The sequence below is a fragment of the Rhinopithecus bieti genome, unplaced genomic scaffold (assembly GCF_001698545.2).
Source record: "Rhinopithecus bieti isolate Rb0 unplaced genomic scaffold, ASM169854v2 scaffold_17772, whole genome shotgun sequence".
Lineage (NCBI taxonomy): Eukaryota > Metazoa > Chordata > Mammalia > Primates > Cercopithecidae > Rhinopithecus > Rhinopithecus bieti.
In genome coordinates, this window is record NW_016808887.1 from 58830 (window position 1) to 77701 (window position 18872).

An 18872-nucleotide genomic window follows, 5' to 3' on the forward strand; every position below is an offset into this window, starting at 1 on the left:
AAAAAAAAAGAATACTTCTCACATGGTTTCTACCAGTATAAGATAATCTATTGTTGTTAGCAATTATGGGCCTCCAAATTTATCTTTTTTCCGTTTAGCGGTTTCAGAAACTTTCCTGTCTGTTTCACATAAGGATATACTATTTATATTGTTTCCCCTTCCCCATATACCCTTTCTTTACCTTTTCTTCTTCTAGTAGCTGAAGGTTATTTACCAACATGCTTGTCATGCAGCTTTGAACACCCCACTGCTCTACCCCCCAAGTGAATTACTAGCTATGCTGGGTGTGTGAGCCCTATGACAGCTTCCCTTTCTGACTGGAAAGAAGAGGTGACATTACATCTTTGTTTAGTTTCCTTTTTCCTGAGATTAATAATACCAACTCTCCCTTTCCATTGTTTATCACTGATAATCTTTGAATTCCTCACTTGTCTAATTTCTAGAATTTTTATAAAGTCATTTATAATATGGAAATTCAGTGTGTTTCTTTTAACTATAATGATTCAAAAAGGTACATTGTAATATATTTTAGCAACAAAATTATAATTATTGTGGGATGTGATTTTATTTGAATATGTTTGGTATCATATGGGGTAGGACCTGCAAAAGTAAAAGCGCCTAAGGGCACACAGTTATAAGATTTAGTAAATAAAAATATAGAATACCCAGTGAAATGCATGTGCACATAAAGATAAAAGAGAAATATTACATGAGGCTTACTTATACTAAAATTATTTGTTGTTCACCTGAAATAAATTATAAGCATCTAAATTACATACCTCCTTCTTAACGTACAGCTTCCTGATGATTTGACTTCCCCTAACAGTTCCCTGTTGTGTAGAATTTGCTTGTAACACTGCTTGCAGTTATAGTCTGTTTCATTTAGATGGTAACATAATTTCTACAGTGGTTACACACAATGTATTTTATTCTTTTTTTCTAGTGAACATTTCCAGTAGTTTTACAGTTTTCGCATTTTACATTTAGATGTGTGGTCCATTTTGAGTTAATTTTTGTGAGGGATTTAAAGTCTGTGTCTAGATTTTTTTTTTTTTAATGTGGCAATACTATTGTTCTAGTACATATTTTTGAAAAGACTCTCTTTTAAAAATATTGTTTTGCCTTGACTTCTTTGTCAAAGATCCATTGACCATATTTATGTGGATCTATTTCTGGGATCTCTATTTCTTTGAACTATTTGTTTATGATTTTGCAAACACCACCCTGTTTTGAGGACTGTACATTTATACTAAATCTTCTGTTTTTTTTTTTTTTTTTTTTTTTTTTTTTTTTTTTTGAGATAAAGTCTCATTCTTTTGCCTAGGCTGGAGCGCAGTGGTACGATCTTGGTTTACTGCAACCTCTGCTTCCCAGGTTCAAGTGATTCTCTTGGTCTCCTGGCTCAGCCTCCTCAGTAGCTGAGACTACAGGCATCTGCCATCATGCCCAGCTAATTTTTGTGTTTTTAGTAGAGGCAGGGTTTCACCATGCTGGCCTGGCTAGTCTTGAACTCCTGACCTCAGGTGATCCACCCGCCTTGGCCTCCCAAAGTGCTGGGATTACAGGTGTGAGCCACTGTGCCTGGCTTTATGGTAAGTCTTGAAGTTGGTAAGTGTCAATTCTCCAACTTTGTTCTTCACCTTCAATATTATATTGGCTATTTTGGGTCTTCTGGCTCTGCATATAAAGTTGAAAATCAGTTTGTTGGTATCTATAAAATAGCTTGCTGATAATTTCATTGGGTTTACATCGATCTGTGGGTGACACTGCAAAGAACTGACATCTTGACAATATTGAGTCTTTTTATCTATAAACATGGAATATCCCTCCATTTAGTTAGTTCTTTTGAGTTTTGCATTAGTTTTGTAGTTTTCTCGTAAATACATATTTTGCTATATTTATACCTAGCATTTCATTTTTCAGGGTGAAATGTAAATGACATCGTGTGTTTTACTTAATTTATTACCTGTTCATTATTGGTATAAAGGAAAGAAAATGAGTTTTTAATATTAACTTTGTATGCTGCAACCTTGTCACAATTGTTTATTTGTTCTGGGGTTTCTTTTTGGTGATTCTTTCAGATTTTCTACATAGACAATCATGTAATCTGTGAACAAGGACACACATTTATTTCTAGCCAATCTGAATCCATTTTATTTACTTTTTTTTTTTTTTTTTTTTGCTTTATTGCATTAGCTAGGACTTTCAGTATGATATTAAAAAGTACTGGAGAGAGGGGAAGTCCTTTGCCTTCTTTCTGATTTAATAGGAAAACTTCAGGGTTCTCACAGTTAAGAATGACATCAGCCATTTAGACCCTATCTCCAAATATGGTCACATTTTGAGGTGCTGGGAATCAGTACTTCATCTAATGAATTTTTGGGGGGTTACAGTTCAGCTTCTGTCATTGGGCATTGTATATGAAAAGATGTGGAGGCTCTAGATAATGTATCTTTTGAGAGTATTTTCCTCCCATTGGTTGGTTTTGTACATTTTTGGTTTATTTTAGTTTTTTTGTTTTATTTTGTAAGATACGTGGATTTTAAATGTTATTGGTGCTTTCATATTCTCCTTTAATTTTCATCTTATTTGTTTAATATCAAAGTATTTTAAAGGGCACAATTTTAAAAGTCCCCTCCAAATTCCACTTATACTTCTTTTCACAATGCCATTCAACTAACTCCTCACAGAACATTTACCTGATACAAAGTAACTTGTTATGCTCCAGTATAAAGTTGAGGAATTGAAAACTGTTAAATGCTATTTCTCTTGCTAAAATAAATGTCGAAAATTAACCAAATACATAATTTAATGACCATTGCATTTTCTATTGTCTTCTATGGTGTTCTCTAGACATGTCTTTAGTCTCCTTGTATTCTCTCCTACATTCTATTCCAGAGGAGTTTGATTGCTCACACAGATAAGTAAAATGCAATGGCTTTTGATGTTATATTGCTGGAGGTATATTCCATTTCTTGTACTTCTATCTTTTGGGAGGGTCTCTTTCAATGAGCAGGACAATTTACCTTCCAGGAGAGCTCTAGGTAAACAACCAATGGGTTCTCACATCCTTGATGGTGGGGTCTGTCTGAACTGAAAGATAATAATCATTGGGTAAGCTTCTCCCTCAGAGATGTGAGTAATAGTGAATAGCAGGCAAGTGAATGCTTTATACCTAGTTCTCAATGCAGAATTCTGAAGCTCCAAGTATCTGTGTGGGAAGGAAAGCCAATATAATGGTTATAGGTTGTTATTAATTTTGTCAATATTTTAAACCCTAATTTGGAGAAGATACACTATTTGGCATATGTTATTATTGAATTTTTCTAATAATTTTGTTATAGGTTGTTTACATGATTACAATAGAAGGAAAGCCATATTTTGTCCATCTCAAAAAGCAGTGAGTAATTATTTTGTCCTTTCAAAATTTAATACTTTGGCTTCTTAATTTCTAAAAGTACGTATAAGTAGAATGAATCATTTTGATTCAAATATATTGATACCTACTCTATACTGGGTATTGAGTAAAAACCTAGGCATGCAAAAGAGAATAAAACATTACACTGTTAAAGAATTATAATACAGAACGATAGATTCAGACACATTGATAGAAAGCAAATAATTTTATTATAATATGGTAATATGATAAATGTGTAAATAGTATGCCTTGGAAGTCAGGGGAGGCTTTTAGGGAAGAGGAAAGAGACTACTTGTATCTTAAGGGAAGAGACAGAGCTATGTAAAGAAGTGGGGCAAGACAGAGGAACACTTTTTTTTTTTTTTTTTCTGAGACAGAGTCTTGCTGTGTTGCCCAGGCTAGAGTGCAGTGGAGTGATCTCAGCTCACTGCAACCTCTACCTCCTGGGTTCTAGTGATTCTCATGCCTCAGTCTCCCAAATAGCTGAGACTACAGGTGTACACCACCATGCCTGGCTAATTTTTTGTATTTTTAGTAGAGATGGGGTTTCACCATGTTGCCCAGGCTGGCCTTGAACTCCTGACCTCAAGCATTCCTCCCTCGGCCTCTCAAAGTGCTGGGATTACAGGCATGAACCACCACACTCAGCCAACATTCTATTTAGAGAAGAAATTATGTGTACAGCATAGAGGTGTGAGACACAGTGGCTTTTCTGATATGCACAAAGCCAATGTGAATTACTGAAGCACACATTTTCTGAAAAATAGAGGTAAAAGATTCTGGAAAGGTAGGTAGGGGCCAGGTTGTAGAAGATTCAGAATGCATGGTCAGCTATTGGGAGCCAAAAATGGTTTTAAGTATGTACTTATGTAGCCACATTGAATCTCATAGGCTATTTTTGAGGGGACAAAGTTAGAGTTAAGGTGACCAATTATATGACTATACAGTTTAGGTGAGTAATGGTGGTGGTTTGAATGATGGCACCAGTGGTAGCACTTGAAAGAAAAATTCGGTGGACCTCAATACAGATTTGGTGGAATGATTGGTAAACAGTGAGGAATTTCAGATAATTTAGTTGTTGCTCAAGAAAATGAATAGGCTATAGTATAATTAACTGAGGAACATGAACAAGGGATATATTTGTGTGAGGAAGCGGTGATTTCAGTTTTTTAGCACATGTGAGATACCCAAGTGTGTTTTTTCCTGTAGATCAGGGGTGTCCAGTCTTTTGGCTCCCGTGAGCCACACAGGAAAATTGTCTTGGGCCACATGTAAAATACACTTACGATAGCTGATGAGCTGAAAAAAATATTTTAAAATCTCATAATGTTTTAAGAAAGTTTACAAATTTGCTTTGGGCCGCATTCAAAGCCATCCTTGGCCATATGTGGCTAGCAATTTGAATCTCTGAAAATATTCAATAGGAATATTGGAAAATAGATTTAACTATAGGTATATAGATTGAGCAGAAAGTAGTAGCTTGTGCTCTACTTTCTTGTGCTTTTTTTTTTAACGAGTGCTGTTACGTAGGGTGCTTATAAATAGATCGTGGTTAAAGAGTGAACCCTGGGAAACAGCGATGTTTCCTGGGATAGGTTGAACAAAAACAGCAGCCAACATGGAAGATAAAGCTGAAGGGACCAGGGAGGTAGGAAGAATAGCAGAAGAATGAAGTGTTATGTAAATTAAGTGAGTGGACTGAGTGGCCACAGTTTTCAAAAAGAAGCTAGAGGTCCAATGTAAAATGATTTTTTAAAATGCCTTCTGGATTTGACATTCTAATATTTGTGGATCTTTTCCAGGGACGTTTCAGGGATAATAAGAATTGGGAAACTGAAGGAATTGTGTGTAGACAATTCTTTTGATGAAATGTGTTAAGAATTGAAAAAAATGTACATAAGGAATAGCCACAGTAGAACATGGGGTCAACAAAGAGTTCTTTAGGATGATAATGACTTATTAGTATCTTTTAAAATAGCATTGTGGTAAAAATCCAGTAGAGCACAAGAGTTCAAAATTATAGGAAAGAAAAAGTAGTGTCCTCTGTATATGGCACAGGATGGTATCTACAGCACCAGTGTAAGGGTTTGTTCTGAATGAAAGAAGTAACCTTCTGGCAATAAAGATAAGGAGTGCAGATGGCAACAGGTGATCTGAGAGGGAGGGAACATAGGGGTTTTGTGGGATGATTGACAGGAGTAGTGTCAAGTTTTTGAATAGTTACTGAGGGAAATAAAATTCTGACCAGAGTTATTGAGAAGAACTTGGCACTTAGCAAAATTCAGCAAATATGAATTTGTAGTGAGACCAAGTAACTCTTTCTAGGTTTTCTGTTTATATGAGTCCGTTTTCACACTGCTGATAAAGACATACCCAAGACTGGGCAATTTACAAAAAAAAGAGGTTTATTGGACTTACAGTTCTACATGGCTAGGGAGGCCTCACAATCATGGTAGAAGGCAAGGAGGAGCAAGTCACATCTTACATGGATGGCAGCAGGCAAAGAGAGAGCTTTTGCAGAGAAACTCCTGTTTTAAAAACCATCAGATCTCATGAGACCCATTCACTATCACGAGAACAGCATGGGAAAGACTTGCTCCCATGATTGAATTATCTCCCACTGGGTACCTCCCACAAATGTAGGAATTATGGGAGCTACAAGATGAGATTTGGGTGGGGACACAGAGCCAAACTGTATCACTGTCCTAACTTTACACTTTAATTTTGAAACTTGGGTATAAAATCTAAAATCAATGAGTGAAATAGACAAAGATTAGAAAGTTCTATGCTGGAAATTGGGACCTATACTATTTCCTCTTCATGTCTCTAGCAATTTGAGTTGCTCATTTATGTGCATTTTTGTATGGTATGTCATTCTAGTTAAAATGTCTCACCAAGCACCTAATTCAGTTTAAGTGCTAGAAATACATGGACAATAGGATAAAACAAGTCGATTAACACTATTTCAAATTTTCAGTAAAAGAAAATTTGTATATGAATATTTTTTCTACCTTTTCTATTTCACAATTTGAGCATGTTTTTTATTATTTTGCGTTGCTCAATTTTATCTTCAGCTTCTTTTATTCATTCTTATGACAAAAATGACTTCCGTCATTCCAAACCTCTGCTAGTTCAGGTAAGAATTAGGTTTTTTTTTTGTTACAAATTTGTAATTCTAGATTTCTTTAAAAAGACAAATATTCTATAATAACTAGAATGTTATTTTACATATTCACTGAAATTGAGTAACTTAGGCTGGTGTTTATTTCTACCTGGCACAAATTTATTAGGTAATTGCCAATCATATTAAAGTAGAAATGTAGCTAAAGTAATAAATAGTAAATGTAGCTAAAGTAAAAAATAAAAAAATATAAAGTAATACATATAAATAATATATTTGGGTTATATATTTTAAAAATAAGTTATCCATTAATTTTTCTTTTTTTTTCTTAGATGGATTGCAATTATAATGGATATGTTGCGGGTATTCCAAATTCTCTTGTGACCCTCAGCGTATGTTCAGGACTCAGGTTGTAGACTACTTAAAGATACTCAATTTGCCAATATTATATCCGGTAGCCTATGAACTAATTCTCCATGTATCTGTTCTAATTCTATAATCACCTTTGTCATTTCAATTCCTTAAGGACTGAACCAAAATTACTAATAAAATAGGATTGATATTCCAGCAATATCTGTTCCTGATGAGAGGCTACTTGTTGATACTGACAGGATCTGCTGCTTTAGGCTTTAAGAAAGCTTGAGTGTAGGGAGATTGATTGGTCTCCTCACACTTTTTTAGTTTTCTCAAATTCTGCCCTTGTCCAATGTCTTAATGTCCTAGAATAATTGACAATTGTGGAATGCATGGGACTAATGGACACTGGCTCTGCAGTCAGTAATTATTAGGCATATTGTGCCTTCAATTCAGCCCACACAAACAAATGATTTAGGGTATCAAGTGTCAGAGGAGAGTTAAGTGTATCAAAGAGAAGGAATCAAAGACTAAAGAAGAGACTGCCTAGAGATTCTACAGGCTGGTTAGAAAATCTACACAACAGAAAGGGGTTTCAACCTGTTTAAGTGCACAGATCCATGCCACTACCATGCTTTCTTGAAGATAATCACAGATTTGTAATGTAAGGTAACATGTGTCCTGTGATATAGTGGTCCAGTTCTAGTGTAAGAAAGACTGCAAAAGATAAAGAGATAAAAGTAAAAAAACCTAAGGTCTTAAAACTTAAAAACTTTAAATCTTAAAAACTGTGGCCCAAATTTCTCACTATAATATTATGGTTTTGGTAGAATCATTTCAGACTTGTTTTGATTGTCTTAACACTCAGGGGAACAATGCAGCTGAAAAACATCTCATATGTAATTGAACCAATGGAGGCTGTATCAGGATTTATACACAAGATTTATGAAGAAAAATTTGCTGACACTAATATTCTTTTAGAAGAAAATGACACTTATTCTTGGTTTAATTCAGAGTATCAAGTCAGAAAAAGTTCAGAAGTAAGTATATTATCAATAAGTATTGGCTCTTTATTTTAATTTAGTATAATTTTGTGTAATAAAAAATACTTTCAGAGCCAAAATTTGGTGACTTATAAATCTTAAAACTATTTTACTTTTTCATGAAGGCTCTACGTGGCTTTTAAAATGGCAAGAGAATAAACTTATGTTTGTCATTATGCTTGCCGTTAGATGAAAGCTTAGCAAAAACTTAATCTTAGAAATATGAAGATATGAATATAGTATAAAAGAAACTGGAACATTAATTTTCATATGTGAGCATTTAGATAATTAATGTAAAATATTCCTTTTCTTCAATTACTCAGATAATTTAGGAGAGAATATTATACAACCTGGATTTCTCAGTTGACAGTTCAAAAATGGATGAGCGACTTACATAAAGTACATATAAAGCAAAGTGATGAATTTTTTTCTCTACCAAGACCCATAGACTGCCCTAAATAACATGTCTGGCTCTAGCAAATTGCCATTGGTTGTAAATTTTAATATTTTTCTAGACTACATTGTTTGCCAAAAGTAACTTCTTAGTAATTGGTAGCAGAAAATCTGCTCACATGAAAGATTAGTATGAAAAATTATCAAAAGGCTGAGAAAAACCAAAGCTTTACGTTATAAACTGAAAATTTCAGTTTCAATTGTTATAAAAGTAAAAGATACCTGAGTTCTTATTTATCTTGAGAAGTCTAATAGAAAAGTCTTACTACCCAGGGCACTTTGAACTGGAATCTTCTGAAATAGTACCTAAATTTTGTATTTGAAAATAGCCTCGTTATGTAATCAGGAACAATATATCTTTCAGTTTATCTCTCAATATAATTTCAGTAGAAGGTAAATTTTTGTAAATTCCTCATGACTCATGTTATGTGTTTTTCAGAAAACTGACTTTATTAAGTTATTCCCTCGATATATTGAAATGCATATTGTTGTGGACAAAAATCTGGTAAGTCTTACTTTATGCATCATTATTTTAAAACTAATATATCTCTTTAACTTGATTTCAGTGAGGCAATGAAAATTACCAACCATGCTATTTTGCATTTGCAATGAACACATTCTTATAAATTATAAATCAAGTTTTTGTTATTTTGTATATAGCATCTACTCACTTTTGCAAAGTGAAGCATCTTAATTTCTAAAGCTTGTTGACTATTGTTGATTTTTCAAAAAACCTACATTCTCAGTGAAAGGATAGATTGCAACTCCCTTAAGCCCTCAATCCTCATATACAATAATAATATTTAACTGCCTCAGTCTAATTGGAAGGATGGTCTATAAAACAAATACGCCACTTCTTTAAAGCAAAAGGAGAAAACATATTATCACTTGTTTTCTTCTCAGTTCTAGGTAAATGAAACAATGAGAAAAACAAATGAACAGAATATTCATATTGAGAATTCATGGCTATACTTTGGATCTCTTATAGATTTAGGGTCCAAATATTTATTACCTACGTGGTTAGGATTCTAATCCATGAGGCTACATTTGTCCCAGATTGGTAAAAGCCGAGGGTGCATGAAGGAAGCAAATAGTATTTATATTTGGAGGAATGCCACTTCAAGCAGAATACCTCAGGATTCCTACGGATTAATATCCGCCATACATATATGGGCTCACAATCCATAAGGAAATAAAACACCATGAACAATGGTTAGCAAAACAAAAAATACATGTATGGCTAATATTAATTTTTTAAAAATATAGTTTATGATTGGCAGAACAGTAGGGTGACTGTCATTAACAATAACTTATTGTATATTTTAAAACAACTTAAAGAGTGGAATTGGAATGTTCCTCACACAAAGAAGTGATATTAATGAATGTTTGAGGTAATGGATATCCCAGTTACCCTGATTTGATCATGACACATTGTATGCCTGTATCAAAATATCACATGTACCCCATAAGTATGTATAACTATTATGTACCCATAATAGCTAAAAATAAAAAAATTAAAATAAAATACAATATTTTTCCCCTCAAAGAATCTGCTGATTCCAGAAAGGGTGAATATGAGTCAGGGTTGCTGAGCTAAATGTTGACAGGAATAACAGAACTTGAAGTTCATGGCTCATTAGAATTGAGTCGAGGGTACATTAGCATAGCTAAGTTGGCCCAGTACAAAGCAAACGCATACGCTGAAATAATATTTTTATCAAATTACAAAATCAGAGGGAGGAAAGCAGAATTTTAAGCATAATCAACAAAAAGAAGGCAATTAAGAGAAAGAAAAGCACATGTTTAGGATTTGTTTCATAAATCCGGAACAAATTTGAAAGCTAATGTTAAGACAAAAGATTTAAACTAAAATACCTAATTAATTATATGTAGGGGGATTAAGTACTGCAATTAAAAACCAAAGATAAAGATTAAAAGCAAAGACAAAGATTATCGTACAACACACACACATAAACACACACACATTCTGCTTACAAATGACATATGTAAAATATCGTACATAAGTAACAAGAGTAAAATAATGGAAAAATATAAACAAATTTTAAAAACTAGTTTAGCTGAATTAATATCAGACAAAGTAGATTTTTAGACTTTAAAGTATTTCTATTGTTGCGTAGCAAACCACTCCAAAATTTAGTGGCATAAAACGTAACAATTTCTTTGGTTGGGAACCCAGAGACTTTTTGCATTTTTACCAATCTTAGACCCTTTTAGTTTAACTCGGTGGCCTTTTATTGAAATAGCTATCAGATATGGTTTTGCTATGTCCACACCCAAATCTCATCTTGAATTGTAGTTCCCATAATCCTCATGTGTCATGGGAGGGACTGGGTAGAGATAATTGAATCATTGGGGCAGTTTCTCCCATCCTGTTCTCATGATAGTGAGTTAGTTCTCATGAGATCTGATGGTTTTATAAGGCGCTCCCCGCTTTGCTGGGCACTCATTCTTCTCCTTGATGCTGCCATGTGAAGAAGGACGTTGATATGGTTTGGCTGTGTCCCCACCCATATCTCATCTTGAATTGTAGTTCTCATTATTCTTATGTTTGGTGGGTAGGACCCAGTGGGAGGTAATTGAATCATGGGGGTAGGTCTTTCCTGTGCTGTTCTTGTGATGGTGAGTAAGTCTCATGAGATCTGATGGTTTTATAAAGGGCAGTTCCCCCTCACAAGTTCTCTTGCTTGCCGCCATGTAAGACATGACTTTGCTCCTCCTTCACCTTCTGCCATGATTGTGAGGCCTCCTCAGCCATGTGAAACTGTGAGTCAAGTAAACCTCTTTCCTTTATAAATTACCCAGTGTCAGGTATGTCTTTATTAGCAGTGTGAGAACAGACTAATATACTATCTTAAACATTTTGTGGGATTTCTTTTTTAAACATTTTTTTTTTCCCAAAGAGAAAGTTCCTTAAATTAAGATTTCAAAAGCATAGAAATACACTTAGGAGGTATCAGCTAATTTATTAAAATGAAATACACATTGCCGTGAGGTTACTTGTGGCAAGTATGAGGACTGACTTAGGTCTAGGTGCAGTCTAGTCGGGGGCTTGCAGGGGAAGTTCCCCTAGTGCCCTTTCTAGAAATGGTCACTAGTAGGAAATTGCCCATTCCTCTGGTTGTTTTCCAAACGTCATGTTTATGTCTGGATTTGCTTGCAGCACCATTTGTTTGATTGCTTCTAGGTGAAAAGGGATACAGTTTATAAGAAGGTTTAAAATATTGGCCTAGAATATGAGTATAGTGAGGGAGTACATGTTCATTGTGTTTAATAATATATTAAATGGTAGTGATTATAAGTGCATGATTTGGGAATCAGAGAGACTGGGGATTGAATCTTCATTTTGCTCATTAGAACTCTATTTTCTTTTATTGGGGAAAGCACGTAACATTAAGTTTACCATCATAACCATTTTAAAATATATAGTTCAGTAGTGTTAAGTATATACATACTGTTGCGAAACAGATTTCTAGATCTCTTTCCTTTTGAAATGGATACTATCCCCATTAAACATGAATTCCCTCGACCCTTTCCCCCCAGCTCTTGGCAACTACCTTTCTACTATCTATTTCTGTGATTTTGACTACTTTAGATACTTCAAAGGAGTGGAATCATACAGTATTCATACGTTTGTGATTGGCTTATTTCATTGACATAATGTCTTAAAGACTCATCCATGTTGTAGCATGTAACAAAATTTTATAAATTTTAAAGTTGAAAATCGTCCATTATATGTATATGTCACATTTTGTTTCTCAATTCATCTGCTAATGGACATATGGGTTTCCACATATTCCTTTTGTGAATAATGCTGCTGATACACTCTGATGACTGGAGGAACACCAGGGTCTTTGGGCTCAGACTGATTTAGATAAAATGACACAGACATTGGTTTTAAGGAGCGGAGAGTTTGTTAGGCAAGAAAGAAGGAAGGAAGAAGAAAACAGCTCCCCTATACAGAGAGAGAGGGAGGGAGGATTCTAACAAAGAGAAATTCTGTGTGTGGCAGAAGAGTGGTTGCTTATATTGGGATGCTGGAGGAGGCACTGTCTGATTTGCATAGGGCCCAGGGGATTGGTTTGACCAGGTGTGTCATTCACATAGCCCACAAAAAACCTGGCCCTCCCACGTGAGCCCTTTAATATGCAAATATGGGTCACCATGATGTTTTGAACACATGGTATTATCTGGAGATGGCCATGACACTTGTGATACCTGGTGACAAGGAGAAGAAGGCAGGAATTGCCATATTGAGTGGACCCATTTTTTAATCGCTGGCATTTGCATGTCAAAGCCTGACAGTCTGGGCCTTCAAGCCTCCTTTTCTGTTAGAGAAGAAATGTTTCAGGGCGTTGCTTCTTTTTACAGGAAAATTTCCACTGAGAACCTCTACCCTTTCTAGCTGCCTAAAAATTATTTATTCACAACTCCTGTATTATTCCCCACCTCAAGAGAAGCAAACCTAACTGCTGTTAGGGGGTGTTGGATGATGGTTCTTTCTGGATACTTCCTGCTGAAAAAGCGCATCGTATGGGCAAAGAGCAGTGGGGTCTTCTGAGGTTGATTTAAGCGTTCTCTGAAGAATGGCATGTTTATGTGTGGATTTGCTTGCAGCACCATTTGTTGTTTGATTGCTCCTAGGCAAAAAGAGATAAATTTTACAAGAAGGTTTAAAATATTGGGCTAGAATATGAGTATTCAGATTACCACCATTAGTAGGGGTCCTATAGACCATAACTGATGGTAGAGTTTGACACCTGTTAGTTACACCAATGGATTGCAATACCAGTTTACCTTCACTAGATGTCGCTGTATGTTACTAGAAACCTTAATATAAAAGTAACAGTTTCCTTGAGAAAAGCATACCTTTCCCCCTTGACTTACCATTAGAGAATAACTTTAGCTTTAGGCCCTTTTATAACTTGCAATATGATTGGGAGAAATATGCTATTGGGTGGCTAAAATGCCGTTAATTTTAACAATTCTTTTCCTTTAGTAATTTTTTAATGACCTTTACAGACCATTTTATAAAATACTTAAACATTTTGACTTGTCCTAAACATCCATCCTTTAAACAACAAATCATTTCCTTTTAGGACAAGTATTTATTATATGAGATTCTTCCTTATATATATTTTTTCTCTATAACCTTTTAATAGCTTAGAGTGCATTATATTACCGACCTTTAGTAAAAAGTCCTATTAAACTTAATGATAGTAAAACTTTCATGCTTCCTTCTTATTCCTGTTACTCTTGTTATAAGCAAAACAGCCTTGACTAAATCTTTTCTCCAGCTATTCTGATGATGATAATTATTAGGCAAAATATTTTAGCAATTAGAATTCTACAACGAGAATTCCGCATTGTGGGTGCTACAGTGTGCTACTGGGGTTTCAGTATAGCTTTATTGCAAATAGTAATGTGACTATAACAGTTTTCCACAAAAGGGGCATAATAAATAATTTCCATTGAAAACTTTACTTGCCAAGATCTAACATTTCCCTTTGGGGACTTACGAAGTTATAAAGGCAATCCCATGTACAATTAAATCTCCCTGCAAATATGCATGAAAATGAAGTTTTACCATTTGGCAGTGAACTTTGGGAGGAAAGGTTAGAAACAAGGAAAAGTATCTGGCGAGGTGGGAGTGGGGCTGGGTAAGGTGAGAGTCCTCACTTAGTTACTTATTTTTTATGGTTTTTTAGCTTAAGATCTTCTATTTCTTCACATTGATATTCTGGCCATTTTTCTGGGCTGTCAGGGGTTGCTCCCTCAGTTTTTCAGACTTTGACTTGAGTGTAATGTATTCAGGAGTTGATGTTTGTAACTTTTACTGCCGAGGGGGTTGAAAGAACAGCGTAGGGCTCTTCCCAGCTTGGCTTAGGGAAGGAGAGAGAGATGAGAGTTTTTACTAACACTAAATTTCCTGGGTTAAATAAAGTTGGTTTTATTGGAAGTGAGCTAGAGAGGCTCTATGTTTAACCAATTTAGAGGTTTTCTGCCTGAAAACAATTTTTGAGCACATTGATAAGTTTTATCCTTTCCCAAGTGAAAAGCTTGGTGAAGGATTTTTTTTTTTTTTTTTTTTTTTAGACAGAGTCTCACTCTGTCACTCAGGCTGGTGTTCAGTGGCACCGTATCAGCTCACTGCAACCTCTGTCTCCTGGGTTCAAGCAATTCTCCTGCCTTAGCCTCCTGAGTAGCTGGGATTACAGGTGCCCGCCACCACGCCCAGCTAATTTAAAAACATTTTTAGTAGAGACAGGGTTTCACCATGTCTCGAACTCCTGACTTCAGGTGATCTGCCTGCCTCAGCCTCCCAAAGTGCTGGGATTTTAGGTGTGAGCCACCGTGCCCAGCCCCTTGTGAAGGATTTTAAGGACTTTCTATTGGCTGGAGGCTGGCACATGGAGTTTGCCATTCTCTGACTATAGCCATTTGGAGGGCTGAAAAGTATGCCCTTGAGAAGTGGCCTATTTTATTTTTGCAGGGGAATACTGAGGTTAATTTTTCTTCCGGAGCCTTCCTAGATTGGAAGGGCTTGAAGCGTGTGACTACCTTGAAGCCTCCTTGTCACTGACTTAGCTGCCTGATCAGCTAACCTATTGTTTTTTTCTTGGCTACCTTATCTGTTTCCTTTTGCTGTTCCTTAGAGTGCATTTTCGATATTTTTTTTTGTGGAAGAAAAACCGAGGATAATAGCCTGCTAATTTATTGGTGACATTTGATAGGAGATTTATTGGTGGTAGGAAAATGTTTTTGCTTTTAAACGGCAGCATGAGCATGCAGAGCTAAGAAAGCATACTTGGTGTTAGTATAAATGTTAGCTATTTTTCCCTTGGTTAATTGAAGTGCTCTTGTAAGAGCTGTTAATTTAGCTAATTGAGTGCCTGTGCCTGGGGAGAGTGACTACTGTTTACTCAGCCTTATGTACTTCTTGCTTTAACCACTGTTTGTTAGCTAAGAAGACCTCCCCCTAGAGGACAGTAATCCTGCCACTTTATGTGGAGTGTACATAGTTAAATTATTTCCTGTGGTTAACTTGGAGGCTTTTTTGAATAGTAGAACTATCATGACAATGGCTTGGAAGCATGCGTTAGTAGGTCTTCTTAACTGCAAATAAAGTTGAGAAAATATTGGGTTAGAGTTTTCTTGAGATGCCCCTTATGGTCATGGGAAGAGGGGAGGCCTGGATTAGAGAGGAGAAAAGAGAGAGACTGACTCTAGTGTTTAGAAAGAGATCTACTTTCCTTTCTTTAATTTGCAGAATTAGCTGGAATTGGAAATGTAATTTCCAAAAAGCTGCTGTGCTATAATGGCAGTTCGAGCCACTGAAGCTGGGGCTTGAGCCCCGGGACCCATTAGTCCTGCTGGACCATCTGTGAGACTGGTTCTGAACCCAGTAACCTCTGTCTCTGGGGGCAGTTTCGTTTCCAGTGGTTTCTGCCACAAACTAGACAGGGTTGAGGTGGCTTCATCTTGCTGCCTGGGCATTCCTTTGTAAAATGCCCTGGCCTGTCACACTAATAGCAATTAGCAGATGCACCTTGGGGATCCTGGACTTTGCAAACCTGCAAAGCTGCTGCTAGAGACTTCGTCCTTCTTCTGAGCTTGCTTTCTTTCTTTTGGGCCTCCTTCTGGTTCCTATTACAAAAGACTGAAGTGGCCACCTTCAGGAAGTTCTCTAAGGTGCTATTTGGTCCTATAGCTTGCTTCTGTAGTTTTCTTCTAATATTGGGAGCTGCCTGTGTAATAAACTTGTCCTTCAGGATGAGCTGTCCCTTGACTGAATTAGGGGATAAAGAGGCGTGTTCTATTAGGGCTTCTCTCAGCCTTTCCATAAAGGCTACAAGATTCTCATTTGGCTTTTGGTTTATTGTAGATGGTTTAGAGTAATTGAGTGGTTGGTCCTGGTTTTCCATAGGCCTTCTAAAAGTCATATGAAAAAGTGCAAGTGCTTTCTTTTCCATTCAGCTCCTGAGCTATTGGGGTTTCAGTTAGGGTTGTCTGCTGGAACTGCTTCCCTCCCAATTGGGAATGATGTTTCTATTACTTTTTCACTTTCCCAATCTGCTTTCTTACCTTTTGGTGTATTATGGGAGATATATTGTTCATTTTCAAAATTCTCTGCTGCTTGCAGAGCTGCTTGCTTTTCAGCTGCAGTGAGGGTCTGATTTAGGAGCAACATGACATTACTTCATATGAGGTGAAATACCTGAGTTAGATTTTGGAAAGTTTTTATATACCTATCAGGGTCATCAGAAAATCAGCCTAAGTCTCCTTTTATTTGCTTAAGGTCCTGTAATCAGAAGGGAACTTGAAAGGGGATCCTTAGATGGTTCCCCTGGAAGTTGCTTTCTTCATTTTGGGGAACTATTTTACCTGGGCCTGCCTGATATGATTGCTCAAAGAGCTGGGTTGATCTTACAATGCTTGTAAAGGTTTAGTAAAAATGCTATGCCCTTGTGGAAAAGAAAATGAGTTGCTTTTTTCTTCAGTGTTCTGAGGTTAAGGAAGTGCCAGTGTTTCAGAGTACATTCCAGAGGGGTGCAAGCTGAAGATAATTTGTTACCCATTTAGGAAAACAAAAGAGAATAAAAGCATCCTCTTATTCTCCTTCCTTTCCGTATGACCCAGAGTGGAGGAGAAGACAGGGAGCATCCTTGGACAGTTTTCCCTCCCTGGTTTCTGGATCCTGGCCCCATGTTAAACGTGCCACCCATGGTTGAAGGCATGGTCCTTCAAGCCATGGAATCAGATGAACTAACCGATGGGACTAACCATGCTTTACCCACGCAACCTTAGCTTCTCCGCCTTGTGTGATTCCTCTTTGACTTCCTAAACCTGTGTGATCTGCCTGGATCCCCAAAAAATGGATCTTGGGAGAGACTGTATCACCTTTGGGTCAAGGTTCCTTTAATGTAGGCAATGTGCTAGATTGCCTGCTATTGCAGCCCATGTTAAAGCATTTACCCTTAAAAAAATGGTTCCGGCTATCTTCTGAATTTAAAATCCCCTTACTAATTAAGTACTATCTTAATTGGAGACAGAATAGGTGCCTTAAAAGAATGTAGCAACTGAATGGCCATTTTCCTGCTGATGGGACAATATCGAGACTAAAATTTGGCTGCGGAAGACATCTTACTCCTGAATGTGGCAAAGGACTGGCAATGTGTCTTATGAAGAGGATTTCTATGTCCACTAGGTGGCGCTGTTGGCTTAGAAATACCATGTGCTCATCAGCGAGTTAGTAGTGAGTGACCCCCCAGTGGATGAACTCTCTTCCTGGAAGATTGCAATGGCATTTTCCTAAGCTATATCCCCATTCTACAGCATTTCTTGATCTTGCCTGACAGGATTATTTCCCTAGCCTGTAAAAGTTCCTACACATTCCACACACACAGAGAGTAAGAGAATACAGATAGAGAGAGAAGAAAAGTTTGGCGACAGGATAACTGGAAGAGAGCCTTGAAATTAAAGGACAGATTTAAGGTTGAGGTTCGCTCCTAATACTTACCACTCCGATGAATGATTTCTCGGCCCATGCACCAAAGTGATACAGCTCTGATGAATGGAGGAATGGGGGACTCGGAACCAAGAGGAACCCCGTGTGCAGCAAAGAAGTAGTTGCTTACATTGGGAAGTTAAAGGAGGCAGCGTCTAATTTGCGTAGGGCCCAGGGAATTGGTTTAACCAGGTGTGTCATCCGAATAGCCCATGAAAAACCTGGCCCTCCCACCTTAGCCCTTTAATATGCAAATGTGGGTCACCTCAATGTTTTATCACATGGTGTTATCTAAAGATGGCCATAATACTTGGCACACCTGGTAACAAGAAGGAAAAGGTGGGAATCGCCATATTAAGTGGACCTAGGTTTTAATTGTCGGTATTTGCATATCAAAGCTTGCTGGCCTGGCCCTTCATGCTGCCTTTTCTGTTAAATAAGAAATGTTTCAGGGGGTTGCTTCTTATTACAGGAAAATTTGCACCAAGAACCTTTACCCTTTCTAGTGGCCTAAAAACTGTTTCTTCATAACTCCTGTATTACTGCCGTGAACGTTGGTGTACAAATATTTTCTATGAGTCTGCACTTTCAATTTTTGTAGGTATATACCCAGAAGTAGAAGGTTAGCTCATATGGTAATTCTATGTTTAACTTTTGGAAGAACTGTCATACTGTTTTCCACAGCAGCTGCACCATTTTCCATTCCCATTAGTAATGCACAAGGACTTCAATTTCTCCCCATCCTCACCAACAATTGTTATATTCAGTTTGTTTTATTAATAATAGTAATTCTAATGGGCGTGAAGTGGTATCATCTTGTAGGTTTGATTTCGTTTCCTTAATGATTAGTGATGTTGAGTGTCTTCTCATGTGCTTATTTCCCATCTGTAGATCTTCTTTGGAGAAATGTCTGTTCAAGTCCTTTGCCCATCTTTTTTTTTTTTTTTTTTTTTTTTT

The 18872-nt window shown here is 36.7% G+C and overlaps 1 protein-coding gene across 1 annotated transcript in view; it reads left to right on the top strand.

The window, feature by feature from the left end:
- Nucleotides 1-18872, top strand: part of LOC108539174 (disintegrin and metalloproteinase domain-containing protein 5-like) — a 136637-nt gene that overhangs the window by 3434 nt on the left and 114331 nt on the right. The window contains 5 exon segments of the mRNA XM_017887681.1: nucleotides 3345-3400; nucleotides 6476-6554; nucleotides 6872-6948; nucleotides 7762-7933; nucleotides 8829-8894. Coding sequence (XP_017743170.1) covers nucleotides 3345-3400; nucleotides 6476-6554; nucleotides 6872-6948; nucleotides 7762-7933; nucleotides 8829-8894 — 450 coding nt within the window.